Raw genomic sequence first — 17731 nt, 5'->3', positions numbered from 1 at the left:
TTCAAGCAACCTTGTGCTTCAATTACGTGCTTCGAACTTACGCTGGATGTGTTAGCAAAACCCTGGAAAATTTAAACCAGCAGTTACCAGAGATGGTCAACGTCCACACACTCCAACGGCTCCTTTTTTCACCAGATCCGAAACTTTACCTGGGCATTTTTAACTCTGGGCTCAACGGAAAGGCGAGCTCGTAAAGTGGCAAATCATCGCTGCTCTTACATCATCGCGCTTCTCTCGTTACGCGCTTGTGGGTAGCGACGCTTTGGCTTACACGATTGATTGATGCAAAGGTGTTCTTCTGGTAACTCAAAGGCGCAGAGCACATGTAGAAGATAGCATTGTAAACTGACGATCCTCTGCGTGGAAGAAAAAGTGGACTAGCTGGGCTGTTATTCGATCTCTTTTTCTTTTCGAATCTCTTCCCATTATCTGCTTCGACTAAAGCTCTTGTGTTTTTTGTGTGTTTTTGTGCGATGGATTCAGCGAGTTTGTGGAGGCTCATCGTCTTGCTGCTCGCAGCAGTGGATGTTGCTCGTTGCAGATTCCATGCGTATGCACGAGGCTGGCAATTGGCAACCGCGACTTGGTATGGAAGTCCCAGCGGTGCTGGAACTGATGGTATGCGAGGAAATCTCTCTCCAATCCTTCTTCTTCTCTTTCTTGCAGTGATCAATGTCCTTTCTCTCTTGCATTTCCAGGAGGAGCTTGTGGCTATGGTGAACTCCCGAACACTCCCTACGGCCTCGATGTTGGTGCTGGGAGCCCCGTCCTGTTCAAGAATGGCAGAGGCTGTGGTGCATGCTACAAGGTATGAGAGATTTGGATCTCCTTCTCAAGCTCTTCCAAAAGAATTCATGTTCTTCTTTTTCGGCTTGGATTGCACAGGTGAGGTGCTTGCAGCAGCAGCTCTGCTCCGGCAAAGCCGTGACGGTGGTGATCACAGACGAGTGTCCCGGTGGCTACTGCGCGTTTGGGAGGACGCATTTCGACCTCAGTGGCACGGCATTTGGAAGAATGGCGATGGCCGGAAGAACAAACCAGCTGTTGGGATCAGGAGTTACGCAAGTCCTCTACAAGAGGTAATAGTTAAAAGGAGTTCATGGCCAACTTCTCCTCACCTTTAACACATTTTGCAGGGTTGATTGTAACTATGGCTCCAGGCCCATGGAATTCCAAGTCAACGAAGGATCCACACCATTTTGGTTGTCCATTCTCGTTCGCTACGCAGCGGGGCCTGGAGATTTGGGTCATGTCGAGCTCATGCAGGTAGATAAACATGCCTTTCTTCACTTCTTTTTCTTTTTCTCTCTCTCTTAGCTTACACTGACGAAACGAATTGTTTGTGCTCTCTCTCTCTCTCTCCACACACACACACACACACACAACAGGCTGGGTCTCGAGTTTGGCAGCCAATGACTCAGGTGTGGGGCGCAACATGGTGTTTCAATGGCGGTCCTCTGAGGGGCCCTTTCTCGTTTCGAGTCACGACTCTGTCAACCTCGGAAACAGTCGTGGCTCGAAACGTGATTCCAAGAAACTGGGCTTCCAACACTTGCTATCGCTCCAGGGTCAACTTTAGATGATCTTCTTGGAATCGATCATAACGTATAGATTTTTACACACCTTGTCCCACCATGAGGAACTTCCAAGCCGAGGTTTCCAAAGAGTGGGATGAGATTAAATACAAATCATCCATCTTTGTCTGGTGGAAACTAAAAGAAAGATTTTGTGATGATCTCACATAAAAGAAAAAGAACTTGTTCAAGGACGAATTAGATCTGCGAACAGATCAATTCAGCGACTGGAAAGAAAACTCTATCCATTCCATCAGCTCTGCTGTTCGCTAATCATCTCACCAACATGCGTGTCAACAATTCAATCTCTCGCATGGAAACCACATCATGCCAGCCACAAAAAATCATTTTACAAAAGGCTGACGACAACGTACATCCAAAGCAAAGTCAGGACGGAAGCATCTATCAAGCTACTCGGTGTCCAAAGCAGCAACGAGAAAAGAAAGAAAGAAAGAAAGAAAGAAAAGAAGGAAGGACAAAGAGAGCCAACCTTGGAGAAGAGCAGCTATGGCGGGCTGGCTGGCTGGCTGGCTGGCTGGCCGGACACGATCCTTAGCTGGTGGGCTTTTGTTGTGGCTTGCTAGTTGCAAGCTCCAGAAGATAGGAGATGCCCTGCGTCCAGATCTTGTGCTCGTAGTCACTCCGACACTCGAATTCCTCGAGCTCTGCCGTGTTCGTCTTGACTCCAAAGTATCGCCGCTGTTCTCCGTTTTCCAGGAGTGATCGCCCAGGCCAGGCTGGGATCTCTGTGTAGACGTCCACAACCACACCTATGAGGCCAAGGACAGAGGGAATTTTTATGAGTTCTATCCATCCATCAGAGCGGCAGAAGGAACAAGAGGAAGAAATCAAGCTCACGCTGTTTTTACTTACTTTTCTTGTTCTTCTTTAGAGCGCCCCCTACGTGCTTGCTCTGGAGTTTCAGAATAACCTGCCACATTTGTCCCACGGAATGCTTTGCTTGCCTGTTCTCTCGCGGGAGCGATAATAAAATACCAACGTACCTGGTTGTGTTTGTTAATGTAGGCACAGACCGATCTCCAATGAATCTCGCCTGCGCAAAAGGCGCACACACAGGGCTTAGCGCTCTGTCCCAAAGCAGAAGATATCTCCACTCCATGGAGAAAGAGTAAAGCATACTCACCGCTCTTTGACCGCTTGAGAAAGTCCGTTCCTTTGGCCAGCACTTCCTGTGTGAAGGACTCGGCCTCGCTGTCCTCGGATCCAAGCTCTCCACTGAAGTTCATCGAGCCTCGCTCGTACGGGATGACCGACGAGCGGCTGTGCTGCTGTTGCTGTTGCTGCTGCTGGTTCTCTTTCAAGGCCCTGGCCTTGAGCATCGCCGCTCCCCGTAGAGCTGTCGGCACAAAACACCAACAAAGTTGATCAGTTAAGCAAGGATTCGGCCACCTACAATAAGCACGCGTGAGCGAGCACTTTCGGAACTTGACTTACATGTCGCAGCACCAGCAGTGAGCGTCATAATGTCCCCAGCCGTTTTGACACGAACCGCGGAGCCAACGGCCGACGCAACCTGCTCGTGATCGGCTCCCAAGCTCTCGGCGACCTCCACACACTGAGATGCTACGAGCGATGCAGCGGAAGCCATGGCCATGCTCGTCTTTGCTCCACCATCGTCGATGGCCGTGGCTGCCGTGGCAGCAGCCACGGCAGCTATCGCAGCGGCAACGCTCGCGACTTGGATGGCTGCGTGAACCTGTGCGTTTTGGGCACGAATTGCCTCCTTCTTCTTGTCCTTGACGTCTCGGAACCATCTCCTTACGGACTTTCCGTTTCTGATGGGCGACTTGGGAGCTGTAATAGTCGTGGAAGAATGATGCTGCACAACGAAAAATTGGCCTTGAGCGAAGAAAAAGACCAGTGTACTACCTGCTCTTCTGGAACTTGAGGTGACAGAGGCGAGCCCATTCCAAGTGGTCCACTATGGTTCTTCATTAAAAGCCCACTTCTCTGGGAATTCCTCTTCTGGATGCCGAGCTCCTGCAAGAAAGGAAGAATGTAGCTAGGCACTGTCAGGAACAAAGGACCAATAAACTCCAAACTACCTTAAGAGGCTTACCACTGGTGCGAGAATTCTATTGAGAACCATGTCGGAGGTCATTGCCGAGGCGAACGAGAAGGGTGTCGTCTCGATCCCCGTCTCCTCGGCTCGTTTCGCGGTAGCAAACTTGTTGGCGGCGGGATTGTAGGGAGCCAGTGCCTTGGAGACGTCCACGGCCGAGATGCTCCACGATCTGGACAGGAACTCCATGGGTTCCAATGGCGTCTCTGGAGGTGGGTAGGACGTCGTGGGCGATGGGAAGTACATGGGGAAATCCTCTTCAATGTTCTCCAGGTGCTGGGATAAGCTGCTGTTCTGGCTGTCGAATCCGGAGGAGGCGCTGTGCTCGAGCATGTAGAGATGATCCTGCTGCTGGCCGTCGAAGTTGAATCCGACGTGACTGATACCGTTGATAGTCGTCTTCATGATCTCGGACGGCCGATTCATATGGATTCCCTCGTCACAACAAGATGATCATGATCGTCTCCTCTTCACCGAGTGAAACCTCGATTCTCTCAACTCTGCGACCGTAATATGTTAGCGATGAGCAAGAGCACGCAAGAACAGGGACAATCGGCACTATACCTCGAAAGATTTGGCTGGATCGATCCGAAATATCGATGTCGAGCCGGCCTAGCATCGATCTCCCTGGACTGCGCTCATCCTATCGGAATGGAGCGGCGGCAACGCAATTCCGGGCAACAGTCGACACGAATTCCACACGCGAATCTTTTCCGCTAGCGAACAAAATAACGCACAGACTGCCCGAGATCGCGAGCGCTCCCCAGCTGAATCCGGCCAAGCCCCGCCGCAAAAGCCTCACATCAAGACACAGATTTCCTGCGCGGAGAACATCGAAAACCTGTGCAAGAAGAAGGTGAGGAATGGCGACAGATCGCACGCATCGGCCTCGCCTTTGCCCTATCACACGCGCCAATGCCGATCGAGCGAGCGAGCGCCTGCAAAAATCTTGATCACAGGAAAACGAAAGATTGAAAAATAAGAACCCTCGCCAATAGGAGAACATTAAGCATTGAGTGGGCTTCTTCCATACCGGAATGGGAACGTCTGGCCATTCCGGGGCGGAAGGGCGGCAGGATCCGCAATGAAGACCCCGGAATGACGTGGCGATGGACGGCTGTCAGTCAGTTGACATAATAGTCAAGGCGTTTTCAAAGACAGGCAAGGCGTTCCCTCACTTTAAAAATTTCTTTCTTTGCACTGGCAAAAGCAATGCGCATTCTTTTTTTCCCTTTCGCGCGTTCCGGATTCCAAGAGCGCTGGCCTCCACGGAATCGAACAGGCGACCTTTGGTTTCTACGCTTCCTGGGAATCGAGCCGCGGACCGCTCAGTTTGTTTGTTTCTAGACGCGAGAAAAAGCACAACGGCACATGCTTTGGGCTTGTATTGAAATCCAAGGCATCATTCTCAAGCTCTAATTCATTGTCTCTTTTGAGGTAAGCATCACATGTGGAGGGAAAATATAAACCATTGGATCACACAAGCCCTAGAAATGTGGCGGGAGCCCTCGCCTTTTGAATATCAACCGTTGATCTAAAAGCTGGCAGCCGTCGATCTTGCCTTGGCGATTTTAAACAAGGCCCAGAACTTGTGGCGCGGAGGCGCTTGCTGAGGTGTGCGGTGTTGGTTGGCCGGTGGGCAGCGAATATGCTCCCAGCGCTGTGGGCGATATGCCCGAATTTGTCTTTTTTCTTTGAAAAAGAATAGAGGAGATCGATGTACGATTGGTGGAAAAATTCCTTGTTTGTAGCCCCGTCATGAGTAGAATAGAGCAGCAAAGGATTTTAGATTTGGCAAAGAAAATTGGTATCGATGTTGTCAATGTTGCTGGAAGAACTGACACTGACCCCTTCGGGCAACAGTAAGAGCCGCGAGAACTCGTCCGGGAGGGAAACATGGGTGGATAGATGGATACAACCAAACAAAAAAGATGATAGTATGATGGGATAGGATCACACACACATTGTATATAGGCGAGGAATAGGTTTCTCTTTTCTCTAGCAGAGATTTGTCCCAACTTACTTGGAATGTTCAGCGTTGTTTCTTTTCCCTCTTACTGTTTCTTTCGGCCTTGACCTACATGTTGACCACGTTGACTATAGAATTTCTTTGTTGACTTTTGTTGACTCCCAACTAGATGCGAATATCTCATTGTTTCAACTGCTAGATATCCCATTGTTTCAAAGCGATTCATGGTGAGGAAACGGATCAATGTTGAAGCTTGGGACTGCTACTTGCTTTTTTCTACTGCATCCCAAGTTTTTCCAGAGACAAGCCATGTTATCGATCAGGTCTTTTTTACTTCAGTTTTTTCAGTCCAAACACAGGTTATGATTTTAGAAATGTGTGATGGGATCAAACAACGCTTTGGTTAGCTCGGGAAAACGCAAGCGTGGAAACCAAGATAAAAGTCAGCGGGTGACATATCAAAATCTCTAGCACCAGCGGGTGACATATCAAAATCTCTAGCACAAACTCGGAGTTGACTGAGGGCTGACCCTAAAGATATCCCGTTGACTTTTGTAGCGCGTTGACGTCACCGCGGAAGCAGAATGCAAGATGACAACTCCCTCTTTGACCATTGTTGACTATTGGTGACCGTTGACCACGGCACATATGGTTGGTGTGTCATTTATAGCGTCACAGTAGAGAGAACTGACAACTAAGAGAGAGACCCAAGGAAATTCTTGTGTGATCCTCTTACCGGCGACGAGACTCGAACCGTGGCTGGACAACTCGTCGGAATTAATGCAGGTTGATGGTAGGTGCACTTCCCGCCTCAATTATAGCTTGCAGACACACAAAGGTAAAAATCAAAGGTTGAAAATCACCATTTCTCAATGTAAGAAACATAATGTTTTCCAAAACCATGGTAACCTCCTCATGGGGTTTTCCACTTTACCACAGTTTAGTGGAAAAAAATCAGCCAGCATCAGAGCCAGAGCCGTCGGTGGGGCGGTTAAATGCGAGCGGCAAATTTGCCAGCGAAAGAGCGGCGGTAAATAAAAGGGAAGGTAAGTTTTTTTCTCTGGTATTTTCTTTTCCAAGGGTGAAAAGGTGGGGTGGTAATAAATCTTTGACACCACATTCATTAAATGCATGGCGTCCCTTTGGTGGCCAGTTTGCCTTGCTCATGTGCATTGCCATTCCGCAATGCTCAAACAAATGCCCTCCTTCGTCGCGTCGCTCGCCCATTCACGTTTTCCTCGTCTCGCCGCTGCGATCTTGACTCTGCTTTAAGAAATCTCCCGCGGCCAGCGGCGCTTCAAGCTTCTCGCGCTGATTTCATCGTCCAATCCAAGCAGGGGGCCGAGAAGCACGAAGACGAGGAAGAAGGAGGGTACTTCTTCATCTAGCGCAGCTTGGCTTCGATTCGGCGACGGCCACCATGGCCTCCAGCTCGATCAAGCAGCAGGAAGGCAGCAGCCGGGCAAATGGGAGCGAGATGGGAGCGATGAGCACCAGGAGCCTGGGAGGATTGAGCCCGCTCAGCGTCCATCTATGGAAGGACAAGGCCGGGCCGGACATGGAGGACATCTCGGCTCGACTTACGTGGAAGGACTTAGCGGTGACGGCCACGGCGCGCGGTGAGACCAAGCGTTTGCTGGAGCCCATGACGGGTTACTCGGAGCCGGGATACATCACCGCGATCATGGGGCCGTCTGGATCCGGCAAATCGACGCTGCTGGATGCTCTCGCCGGTGAGTCTTCTTCCTGGATAAAAAACTTGGGGATGGAAATCTTTTTCTTTGTTTTCCTGTTCTTGCTTAGAGTGGTGCTTAGATCTAGCAAAGGTGGTGCTACTGTGCTGTGTTCGAGCTTGTTTTCCTGGTTTCTCGTGGCGAGACTGCTTAGATCTTCGTGTCTGCCAGGGAGGCTGGCGAAGAACACCACTCAGACGGGTCAGATCTTGCTCAATGGACGGAAGAAGCAGCTCTCCTACGGCATTGTGGTCGGTGTTCTTCATTCTCTCGGTCTCCTCTTGAGACGAGCTCACGGTTCGTGTTCTTGGACAGGCCTATGTGACTCAAGAGGATACTTTGATTGGAACGCTGACAGTGCGCGAGACGATAACGTACTCGGCCAACTTGCGGCTCCCGGATGCGCTAAACAAGGCCGAGAGGCTGGCCATTGTGGAGTGCACGATTGTGGAGATGGGGTTGCAGGACTGCGCTGATACTCCGGTGGGGAACTGGCATATGAGAGGATTGAGCGGTGGCGAGAAGCGGCGGCTTAGCATTGGACTGGAGATTCTCACAAGGCCGAGGCTCTTGTTCTTGGACGAACCAACGAGTGGTCTCGACAGGTCTGTGTGATATCTCTTCTCTTTTGGGATTGTTTGTTTTCCAGCTCTCTTTGCGTCTTTTGGTGCTTGGATTCTTGCTCGGGAGAGATGGCTTTGTCTCTTCCAGCTTCAACTTATACTCGTTTTCTCCAGTGCCTCGGCGTTTTTCGTGATGCAAACGCTACGGAACCTCGCGAGAGACGGGCGTACGGTCGTGGCTTCCATTCATCAGCCGAGCAGCCAAGTTTTCGAGCTCTTTGACAACTTGGTCCTTCTTTCGCATGGAAAGACTATCTATTTCGGTGAAGCTGCTCTTGCTCAAGAGGTATAGTAATGCAATGGCAAAGTTCGTGACCACTTTTATAACTTTTTTTGTTCTTCCAGTTCTTTGCTTCTGCTGGATTTCCATGCCCTCCACACCGGAACCCGTCAGATCACTACCTCCGAGCGATAAATTCCGACTTTGACAGAGTCAAGGCGACACTCAAAGGCTCCTTCAAGTTTAGAGTAAGTCTCTTCTCTTCTTTGTCTTCCTCGAAAGTTTCTCTCTCATTTTTTTTTCCTTCCTCACATTCTTCGATGAATTTCTTGACAGGACTTTGAGTCGGGCGATCCTCTGGATCACGTCTCCACGAGTCAGATCATTAAAGTTCTCACAGAGCACTACCAATCGTCTGCGCAGGCAATGCAGACAGCTGCCAAAGTTCACGAGATCAATCAGACCGTAAGCTTTTCCTCGTGTGATCAATCTTAAACTTACGTTTTTCTCGTGTTTTGTCAACCAGAAAGGTGCTGTTCTCGAGTCCGAGGGCAGTCAGGCAAGCTTTTACATGCAAGCCTTGACACTCACACGAAGATCTTTCGTGAATATGTCGAGAGATATCGGCTATTACTGGCTCCGTGTGGCAATCTACATCATGCTCAGCATCGGAATTGGAACTTTGTATTATAGAATTGGCACCGGCTACAACGCGATCCTGGTAATCTTGATTCTCACCCACCAAGAAAATAATGTTACTCCATCAATGCGAAGTTGACTAAGTTTGCCTTGTTGTTTCCCAGGGAAGAGCAGCATGCATGTCCTACGTTGGTGGCTTCCTCGTTTTCATGTCGATTGGAGGCTTTCCATCGTTTGTGGAAGACATGAAAGTAAGCGTCCATTGATTCCTCCTTGGTCATCCGAACGAGTTTTTTCTTTTCTTCTACAGGTTTTCAGCAGGGAGAGATTGAATGGACACTACGGCGTGGTTGCCTTCGTGATTGGCAACACGCTCTCGTCACTTCCATTCTTGTTTCTCATCTCTCTCATCTCGGAGCTCATCGTCTACAACATGGTCCAGCTCCATCCTGGGATCACACATCAAATCTACTTCGTTCTCAATCTCTTTGCGTGCGTTGCTGCTGTGGAGAGCTTGATGATGGCTGTCGCCAGCCTCGTTCCAAATTTTCTCATGGGGATCATCACTGGAGCCGGAATCCAGGTTAAAGTTGCATTCTTTGTCATGGCATTTACATTGTTTTCTTGCACAGGGCATTTTCCTGCTTGTCGCTGGCTTCTTCAGACTTCCAAACGATCTTCCAAAAGCTTATTGGAAGTATCCAATGTCGTACATTGGCTTTCACATGTACGCTCTACAGGTATGAAAGGACCTTTGAGGTTCAAACAGCTTGACAGTCATTGTTTTGTTGCAGGGAACTTACGAGAACGATTTCCTTGGCTTGGAATTCGACAACAAGTTTCCAGGACTTCCAAAGATCCCGGGCAAGTTCATCCTCACGGACGTGTACCAGATCACAGTGGCGAGATCAAAGTGGTGGAACTTGGGAGTGATCTTTCTCATGATCATCGTCTACCGGGTCATCTTTTTCATCACGATCAAGTACGTAGAGAACGTCCAGCCGTGGGTCAGTGCGATGATGGCCAAGCACAGTGCCAAGCTGCGACGCAAGAAGAAATCAACAACACTTCCCAGCACCGTCAGGCCAGTTCTTCAGTCTCCATCACCCGGCCATCCCAACTTGACAAGGAAATAGAAAAGGGATCGACAAATGTTCCATGTACAATGCAAGAAATCACAAAGAACAAGCTTGCGGCTCTATCTGTTCAGCCTGTAAAAGCTACAGAACTGAACGCTGTATGACTAAGATGATTTTGGTGTCAATCGTTACTTCCAGAATAATCTCTATTTTATGCTGGTTGGTTAAGGAAAGAGGTTAATGCGAGATTAATTTTCAAGCTGGAATAATGTAACTGTATCTCTGGTTAAATAACAAATGCAAACAACGAGGTTACAACTTGTTACAACATACTACTTTCGATATGTTGCACACGCTTGCTTCAAGGTCATGGATTCGAAGATGCTCGATCTAGCAGCAAAGAAGAAAGGAGGCAAGACAATTGTGATGGCACGGTTGCAAGCAATCTTGGAAGCTACACCTGTCATGAAGGCGGGACGAGCTCCAGAAAAGCCATATGACTGATTCGGATATTGTAAGGCTCAAGAGCAGCAACATTTTACTCAATGGTACTCCAACTACATGTTTTTGGGTCTCCCTGGAAAGCTATTGTGAATTCTAAATAGAGAGAGGGACATGAATGATGCGCTACGTAAGCTGGATGAGGGAGATGTTGATGGTGTGCATATGCTTGGAGACATTCTTGAACGTGTTTCCATGTTGTAGATTCGTAACAACACATCTCTGGCAAGGAATGTGTCCATCTTTTGTCAAGAAAACTGAGAGATCAGTCACAGAAATATTGAACCAAATCAACTTACCAAAAGACATCTTTTTGTGGTTGGAGTGTGCTTATCTGAAGAAATGGTTGGAATTGCAGCTGCACAGTCACTTCCAAGCTTGGAACGTTCATTGAGTACAAAGATATGACGAGAATTCACTGTCATGTAATTGGTGCTAGCATCACTGCCAGGATTTGGTGGAGATTGGACCACATGACAGGTTTTGGACGTACAAGCTGGAACGAATGTTTTGAGATTCAACAACAAACAAATCACTATAACATTGAGAAATAGGTTATCTTTTCCATATGCATTTTTTTCCAGGCTTTTCTTCACTCTTGTACAATCTTTGAAGGTGACCATCATACATATTTTGCCACTGACTTATTGATTAGTTAACAAACTAATAACTATATTATCACTTAACGTTCTAAATTTATTAAGATATATAATAAAATACTTTAAAAGTGAAGTTTAAAATCTAAATATAGTCTCTATTAATAGCACAGCAATTTTACTAAATATAAATTTCTCCACAAAAATTTTACATATATTTTAAATAAAAAATTCAAGAATATTTAAAATAATTTTCTACGAACAATGTTTGATTTGCTTAAAAGTAGTGCTTATTATTTATTAATCTAATTAATTTAATTGGAAGTATAATTATAACACGTTTATAATTTATAAGTATAAGGTTAATCTTATTTTATATCAACCATTAGATAGTAGAATAACTAGAAATTGTTTAGGACAGTTTATAAATTATAAACATGTTTATAAATTAATTAATCTAAATAAAAAATAACCGTTAAATAGTAAAATATCCTAAAATATCTAAGCATATTTTAAGTATATTCACTATCATCCTCCTCTAACAAAATAAATTATGTCATATTTCTTTTCTGGATGGGTGATCACGGTGGTAGATCATTTTCAAAAGCTGTGAATCGTTGAACCATAAGAACCTCCTCAGGCCTTCTACCTTCCGGGACACACCTCAAGAAAGTCCGTGGGATTCACAGTTGGCCCGGAACAACAAACCTATCATCTCAATCGTTGATGGGAGAGGTTCTCTCCGTGCCTGAAGAATCTCAAGAGTGTCTTATCATCTGGCAAATCAGCTGTGCTTCACCCGCCACTTCTGTGGCAGAACTTCCTCTATTGAAGCTTTTGCCTTCGAAGCACAGCTTTGGAAGTCGCACGCATGGATTGTGGAACTACTTCTCTACATACTCCGGGGACATGCAAAAGAGGCAGTTGTTCAGCTCCGCATCAAGAAAATTAGAGGCCTTGCTTTCGCCTGCCATTTGGACAGAACAAATGAAGCCTTGGTCATGGAGTTTGTCACGGGGCTTATGGATATGCTGATCGACTCACGTAGCTTGATCTTCCCAGAGAAGAGGCAACAGGGGAGGTACTCTGCGAGATCAGATTGTTTGCTGCTTGGACGGGCTACCGCTGGGCTCCTGGGCGGCAGGAACTCTAAGCTGAAACCAAAAAACTCCAGGGCTTTCACAACGCAAATGTCCACTCTGAAGTTCCGGAAGTCCCTAGACGTCCATTTGGAGGCACACTTCTCACTCCCTCCCATACAACCCACGCACACATAATCCGGTTCTTCTGGTGACCAAAACCACCAGACATGACCATTCCTTACAGACCTCGCATTTTTACCATCTTCTTACCGCCATCCTTCTTCAAGCCACAGACACAATTCACGAAAGAAGTGTCTCCCTCCCAGATCTCGGAGTCCTCCACCTCTGATGGCAACAATGGAGCGGTGCAAGGTGAGGTTCCGTGACGTAAAGTTCTTCTCGCCTCTAGCAGAGTACGAGTACGAGCAAATGGTGCGCGAAATGAAGGACCTCACAGCCGATGTTCGCCACGTTCACTGGCTCGACGCCTACATCCCCGAGTGCATCAATGGAACCACGCAGCTCTCGGTGTGGAGGCTGGACAGGGAGCTGCTGCTTCTCCTGGGCTACGAGGAGCTCCCAGGAATGCACATGCTTGTCAACAGATATGTGAAGGACACCGTCATTCCGATTGGTTCATCGAGCAGGCAGTCGAGTACGAGTTTGGTCCCGAGGGTGACGACGCTGGAAGCATCGCCAAACACAGGGACATCTACATCATGCGTGGGCCATCATGATACCTGAGAGGAGGGCGTTTGCAGAAGCCCGGCCTGTGGAGAAGGCCATCCAAGCATTTACGGAGAACCAGGAACGAGCACGACGGCGGGGCAACAAGCTCAAGAAGCAAGTGTTCCTAGGGCTGCTCGTGCTGGGCACAAGCCCCGTTTTCTACAGGATTCCAGTCACCCGGCGGCTGGCTGCTTGTTTCCGTGGGAGTAACCGGCGGATGGAGGTGGAAGGTGGAGGTATGATTCGGATTTCCACGCGATGCAACGGGGGACCCGATCTACAGGGAGAAGATTGCGCGCTATCTGCTGGGCTTCAAGAAATTGCTCGAGACCAACGAGGTGGAAGAAGGATGATAAGTGTAATAGTATCCTTGTTTTGTGCATGTGAATACCAGAACTTGGCTCTTGTTCCGGATCTTTTCGTTTTGTGTTCACCCAGTGTTGATGGCTATCTTGACCATCTTGAATCATGACAAGGAAACCATTTCTCTCGGTGAAAGAAAGCTGCAAGAGAAGATTTCTTAAGTGCATCGCACAAAGGATCGTCCTTGGGGACGATTCCTGGCAAAAGCTCCCGACCAACGCACGCACTCTACAAGGCCTCTGCCAAGGATGTAAGCACTCTGAGCTGGAACGAGCTGAACCCTGGATTCTCCAGCTTCATCCTTATGATCATCTCCTTCTTGAAGGCGAAGCACTTCATCTCACAAACCGTGGACTGTGATGTTTCGTTGCTACTGCCTGTTTTCATCAAGTCTGTGTTACGTATCCTTCCAAAGGAAGCTCAAAATCGGATGATTATCCGACGCAATGCATGGTGGAGTTTCCGCAACCACGGGCTCGAATGACATAGATTTACCACAACAGACCTCAATGATGGAAAGAATGAACAGGAAAAATACTACAGTATGAATGCTTTATAAGTACAGGCATATATATATGCATCGCTTTAAATCTCTCCGAGATTGCTGCTGTAGATCCCTGTCTTCGTGTCACCTTGATTCCTGCTGCTCCAACACTCCCCTCGATCTGACAATCTTTTCAGATTGTAAAACATCTTCAGCTCTCAGCTCCCTCTAGGAAGAGAACCTGAGTCGGCTATGCAGTTGTTGAACTGCCACTGTTGTCTTTGTCAAGAGGTCTGCTGCGTTACCAGAAGAACACCTTTGCATCAATCAATCGTGTAAGCCAAAGCATCGCTACCAACAAGGGCGTAACGAGAGAAGTGCGATGATGTAAGAGCAGCGATGATTTGCCACTTTACGAGCAGCTCAGTGATGGTGCCTTGCTCTCCATGCCATCCAAGGTTCCATCCATGGATGATTGCCAGGCAACTCGTTCCCAAGTTCCCTTTCTCGTAGATCTCGCCCTCGATCCTGACGATGGCACTCACAACTCCCGTCCCGGCCGCTTCTTCTTCTTCTGCCTCGCTGCCGTGGATCATTTTCACCGCAAATGCCGCTCCATCGGATCTGCGTAAGGCTCTGTAAACTTTGGCGTGGCCTCCCCTCCCGATCTGGGACTCTGTTTGTTGACCAGAGAGGGATAAGTATCGCACAGCTCGTCGTCCAGAACCGAATGCATCTGCCGGTCGCTCTTAACTTTATAGTGTTTGAATTCTTTTTTAACACGTCTACCTGTTGTGGGAGGGCTTTAAATGCTTTTTCAGCAAGGGACAGTTTGGTCAGGCCTTCGCTCTCTCCTCTAAAGTCTGTGGTGTTGGCCATGGCGCTGGAGTCTTCCACGATCACAGTGACGAACACTTGCTTGGTTGCTCCAAGTTACAGCCCCGGGGACAGTGATCTTTTGGAAAGCAAGAAGAAGCAAATGCGTCCCAGTGCTGCCGCTCATATGCTCTGGTTTGTGCCTTACAGGACTCGCCTTCTCTTCTTCCGAAAGCCTCCTCCTCGTCTCTCCTTCGAGGCCATTGTAGCAAATCTCAAGAGCTCTCTTGCCAAGGCGCTGGTGGAGTTTTATCCCTTGGCAGGGAGATTGCTGGTGAGTGACAGCGACAATGGACTCCGGTTGGATGTGGTTTGCAATGACAAAGGCGTGCTCTTCATCGAAGCCAGTGCTACTGGAGTTACAATTGGGGAGCTTGAAAAGAATGAAGTGAGTGGCCATTTCGAGGGGATTCCGGCAAAACTAGTGGACGATCTGGCACAATGTGGAGGCTACGATATATCTACGATTCCATGGTCCTTCGATGCTCCTCTTTTCATCATCCAGGTACTTCACTATATTTGTATTGATAATTAAGTCAATTCATATGTAGGTGACAGAGCTTTCTTGTGGTGGAATTTGCATCTCCATCAAGTTTAATCACCAGCTGTTGGATGGAGCTGGGACCTGGAACTTTGTGAAGTCATGGGCTGAGGTCTGTTGCGGTAAATCTATGTCACTCAAGCCCGTGGTTGTGGAAACTCCACCATGCATTGCGGTCTCGGACGATCATCCTACAGATTTTGAGCTACCAGCAGGGTTTGAAAGGATCCGGAACGCGGATTTACTGAAATTAAACACCAACTCAACATCGCAGTCCACGGAGTACGAGATGAAGTGCTTTGCATTCAAGAAGGAGATGATCCAAAGGATGAAGCTGGAGAATCCAGGGTTCAGCTCGTTCCAGCTTCTCACGAGTTTCATATGGTCCAGAGTTAACGCTGCGAGAGATCTCAAGGATGACGAAAGCACTACTCTTGCATTTGCGGCAAACTGTAGAGGAAGGATCAAGACTGTCCCGGAGGGACTCGTAGGAGTCGCCGCGGTGTATGATCACGTTTCCACCAAAGTCTCGAGCCTACGAGCTCAGGGAAATGAGCTGAGAAACGGGGCCGTTCTTCTCAGGGAAAAGATTGGTGATTTGCTCACGGAGGAAGGCGTGGGTCTCTACTCAAAGGTTGTGAGCAATGGCGGCAGGGACTTCACAGCTTTTCCTCTATACAAGATGGAAACAGCATTGATTGTTGGAAGTTCGTTCTACTTCCCGGTTTTCCAAGACTTTGGATTTGAAAAGCCGGTTGGAATGACGCTGGTTCGTCCTTCTGAGGATGGCAGGCTATACTATTTTCCAGGAAAGGAGGAAGGTGATGTGGTAGCATATGTTGGGCTCAAAAGACACGCAATGAGAAAGCTTCAGGTTTGAAACTTATATTTGCCCTAAAGGCATTTATTTAATATTTCTTTCTAAATAAAAAAGTAGTTTGCATTTCAAAGAGAATACATTTATTGTGATGTTACAATATAAAATAAATTATATTACAAAGCATAAAGTGTTGCTTTATTAACAATTAGAAATGTTTTTGACATGCAAGATTTTTACAATCTGTAAACTCATTCTAAACTTAAGTTTTAACAAAGAAAGATTATTTATAAAAACTTATAATTATAGTCTATATGCCAGAAGTGCTTTATATAAGGAAGAAGCAACAAAAAACTAAGATATAAAAAAAGGGTTAGGAAAGAGTAACAAAATTTAAATAATATTTATCTTGCAAAATAGTTAATTATTTATCAACAATATGAATCCATTCAAGATTATTAATGTCATCTTCCCCATTATAATAAATAATCATAATAAATCTTCAATCAATGTATGAATCACAATTCACATTAATAGGTAATGGTAATATATTTTCTATTCATAATTTGGTGTTGAGTTGAGTGTTCTTTATCTTCTTCATATTGATTTGGTGAATATTGAGAGTGTTATATATAATTGAGAAATTTGTATTTGTTTCATAAGTAAAGTCTTTAATCATTTTTAGTATTGAGTATTTATTTATTCCAGGAGTTAAGAAGTTATATGTGGTTCCTTGGTTGTATATGTGGTTGAGAGAAAGTGTTTGTATTTCTTATATAATTGTTATTGAGTTCATTTTCTTAAAAGTATAAAATTATCCTTTGATTATTCCATCTTATGTGTTGAGTTGAGTGTCATAGAGATTAAATATATTGAGTCTTATACTTAGCTTATATTGGAGAAAGTATTTTATAATAGATTGTTCATTATTATCTAGACATACATACAGAGTAAAAGATTCTTTATTATCTCTTTTTTGCATTTTTTTTAGTTTTCTATTTCCACATTAATACCACTGCTAAAATTCTTGCTTCTTTATCTTCTTCCACTTGATTTTTTCCTCAAATTTCCTTACTTTCTTATCTCTGTTATGACATTCACACGTTTTTCTTCTTTTTTTTTTCTTTTTTGATGAGGGGGTAGAGGAGACTAATAGGAATCCAACCATGACAATGGAGTGAGGGTGAGTGACATTGCTAATAGTATTGGAGCAAAGATACACAATATGAATTGTGGAGTGAGATACAAATGTAATGATGTAACAAGCCCAACAAAGTGAGGCCAAGCAAACATCATAGTGAGTGGGGCTAAACAAAACTAATGAAAAGTGAAAATTAATGTAATGTAGTGAGTTTGAAGGGTATAATGGGTTTCAAACATTTTTTCCTTGAAGTAGAGGATAATGCAGGTAAGAAGATAAAGGGATAATAGGAGTGAGTTTAATCTCTGATAGGACAAGGATAAAAGTAGTAAGTCTAAGATAACACAACTGTCTTGGATGTTGACTATGAAGAGACAAATTTTGTCATTAATTACAAATTAATAATGGTCATAGAAGCTAATTAGAGGGAAGATATAGAGGTACAATTAACTTTTTGCTTCCTGCAGCAATATATTGTGAATTATAATTTCCCTCCAAGTCCCCTTGATTTCTAATTGAAAATTATAATTTTGAGGTTTGTTCGAGAATTATATATATCTGTGTGTGTGAGGGAATACAAAAAATATGCATATCAATTAGCCTAAAAACCTTAGCTTATATACAAAAGGCGAGTGGTCTATATTGAAATCAATCCGACGGCTACCAAAATCCCATTATACT

The 17731-nt window shown here is 46.1% G+C and overlaps 4 protein-coding genes across 4 annotated transcripts; 3 read left to right on the top strand and 1 right to left on the bottom strand.

The window, feature by feature from the left end:
• The first annotated feature begins 181 nt into the window (after positions 1-181).
• Positions 182-1753, top strand: LOC9654456 (expansin-B16). The gene is made up of 5 exons (XM_002983273.2): positions 182-618; positions 699-808; positions 886-1079; positions 1137-1266; positions 1389-1753. Exons 1-5 carry the CDS (start codon positions 474-476, stop codon positions 1581-1583), a joined length of 774 nt encoding a protein of 257 aa, XP_002983319.1. The 5' UTR covers positions 182-473; the 3' UTR covers positions 1584-1753.
• A 99-nt stretch (positions 1754-1852) lies between these two features.
• LOC9654654 (VAN3-binding protein) lies at positions 1853-4654 on the bottom strand. Its single transcript, XM_024688371.1, has 8 exons — positions 4222-4654; positions 3655-4157; positions 3465-3575; positions 3030-3414; positions 2719-2931; positions 2579-2628; positions 2448-2505; positions 1853-2344 (listed from the first exon to the last, which is right to left on the bottom strand). Exons 2-8 carry the CDS (start codon positions 4081-4083, stop codon positions 2127-2129), a joined length of 1464 nt encoding a protein of 487 aa, XP_024544139.1. The 5' UTR covers positions 4084-4157; positions 4222-4654; the 3' UTR covers positions 1853-2126.
• A 2124-nt stretch (positions 4655-6778) lies between these two features.
• Positions 6779-10132, top strand: LOC9654653 (ABC transporter G family member 11). Its single transcript, XM_024688378.1, has 11 exons — positions 6779-7359; positions 7531-7610; positions 7675-7964; positions 8097-8268; positions 8328-8450; positions 8539-8667; positions 8729-8923; positions 9006-9092; positions 9152-9424; positions 9474-9581; positions 9636-10132. Exons 1-11 carry the CDS (start codon positions 7047-7049, stop codon positions 9975-9977), a joined length of 2112 nt encoding a protein of 703 aa, XP_024544146.1. The 5' UTR covers positions 6779-7046; the 3' UTR covers positions 9978-10132.
• A 4380-nt stretch (positions 10133-14512) lies between these two features.
• On the top strand, positions 14513-16042 carry LOC9654651 (fatty alcohol:caffeoyl-CoA acyltransferase). Its single transcript, XM_002983270.2, has 2 exons — positions 14513-15056; positions 15103-16042. The coding sequence occupies exons 1-2, from the start codon at positions 14553-14555 to the stop codon at positions 15970-15972; spliced, it is 1374 nt and encodes a 457-aa protein (XP_002983316.1). The 5' UTR covers positions 14513-14552; the 3' UTR covers positions 15973-16042.
• The last annotated feature ends 1689 nt before the right edge of the window (positions 16043-17731 follow it).

This window comes from Selaginella moellendorffii, unplaced genomic scaffold, assembly GCF_000143415.4.
Source record: "Selaginella moellendorffii unplaced genomic scaffold, v1.0 SELMOscaffold_57, whole genome shotgun sequence".
NCBI classification, from domain to species: domain Eukaryota; kingdom Viridiplantae; phylum Streptophyta; class Lycopodiopsida; order Selaginellales; family Selaginellaceae; genus Selaginella; species Selaginella moellendorffii.
This window is presented reverse-complemented; position numbering and strand designations above follow the sequence as displayed.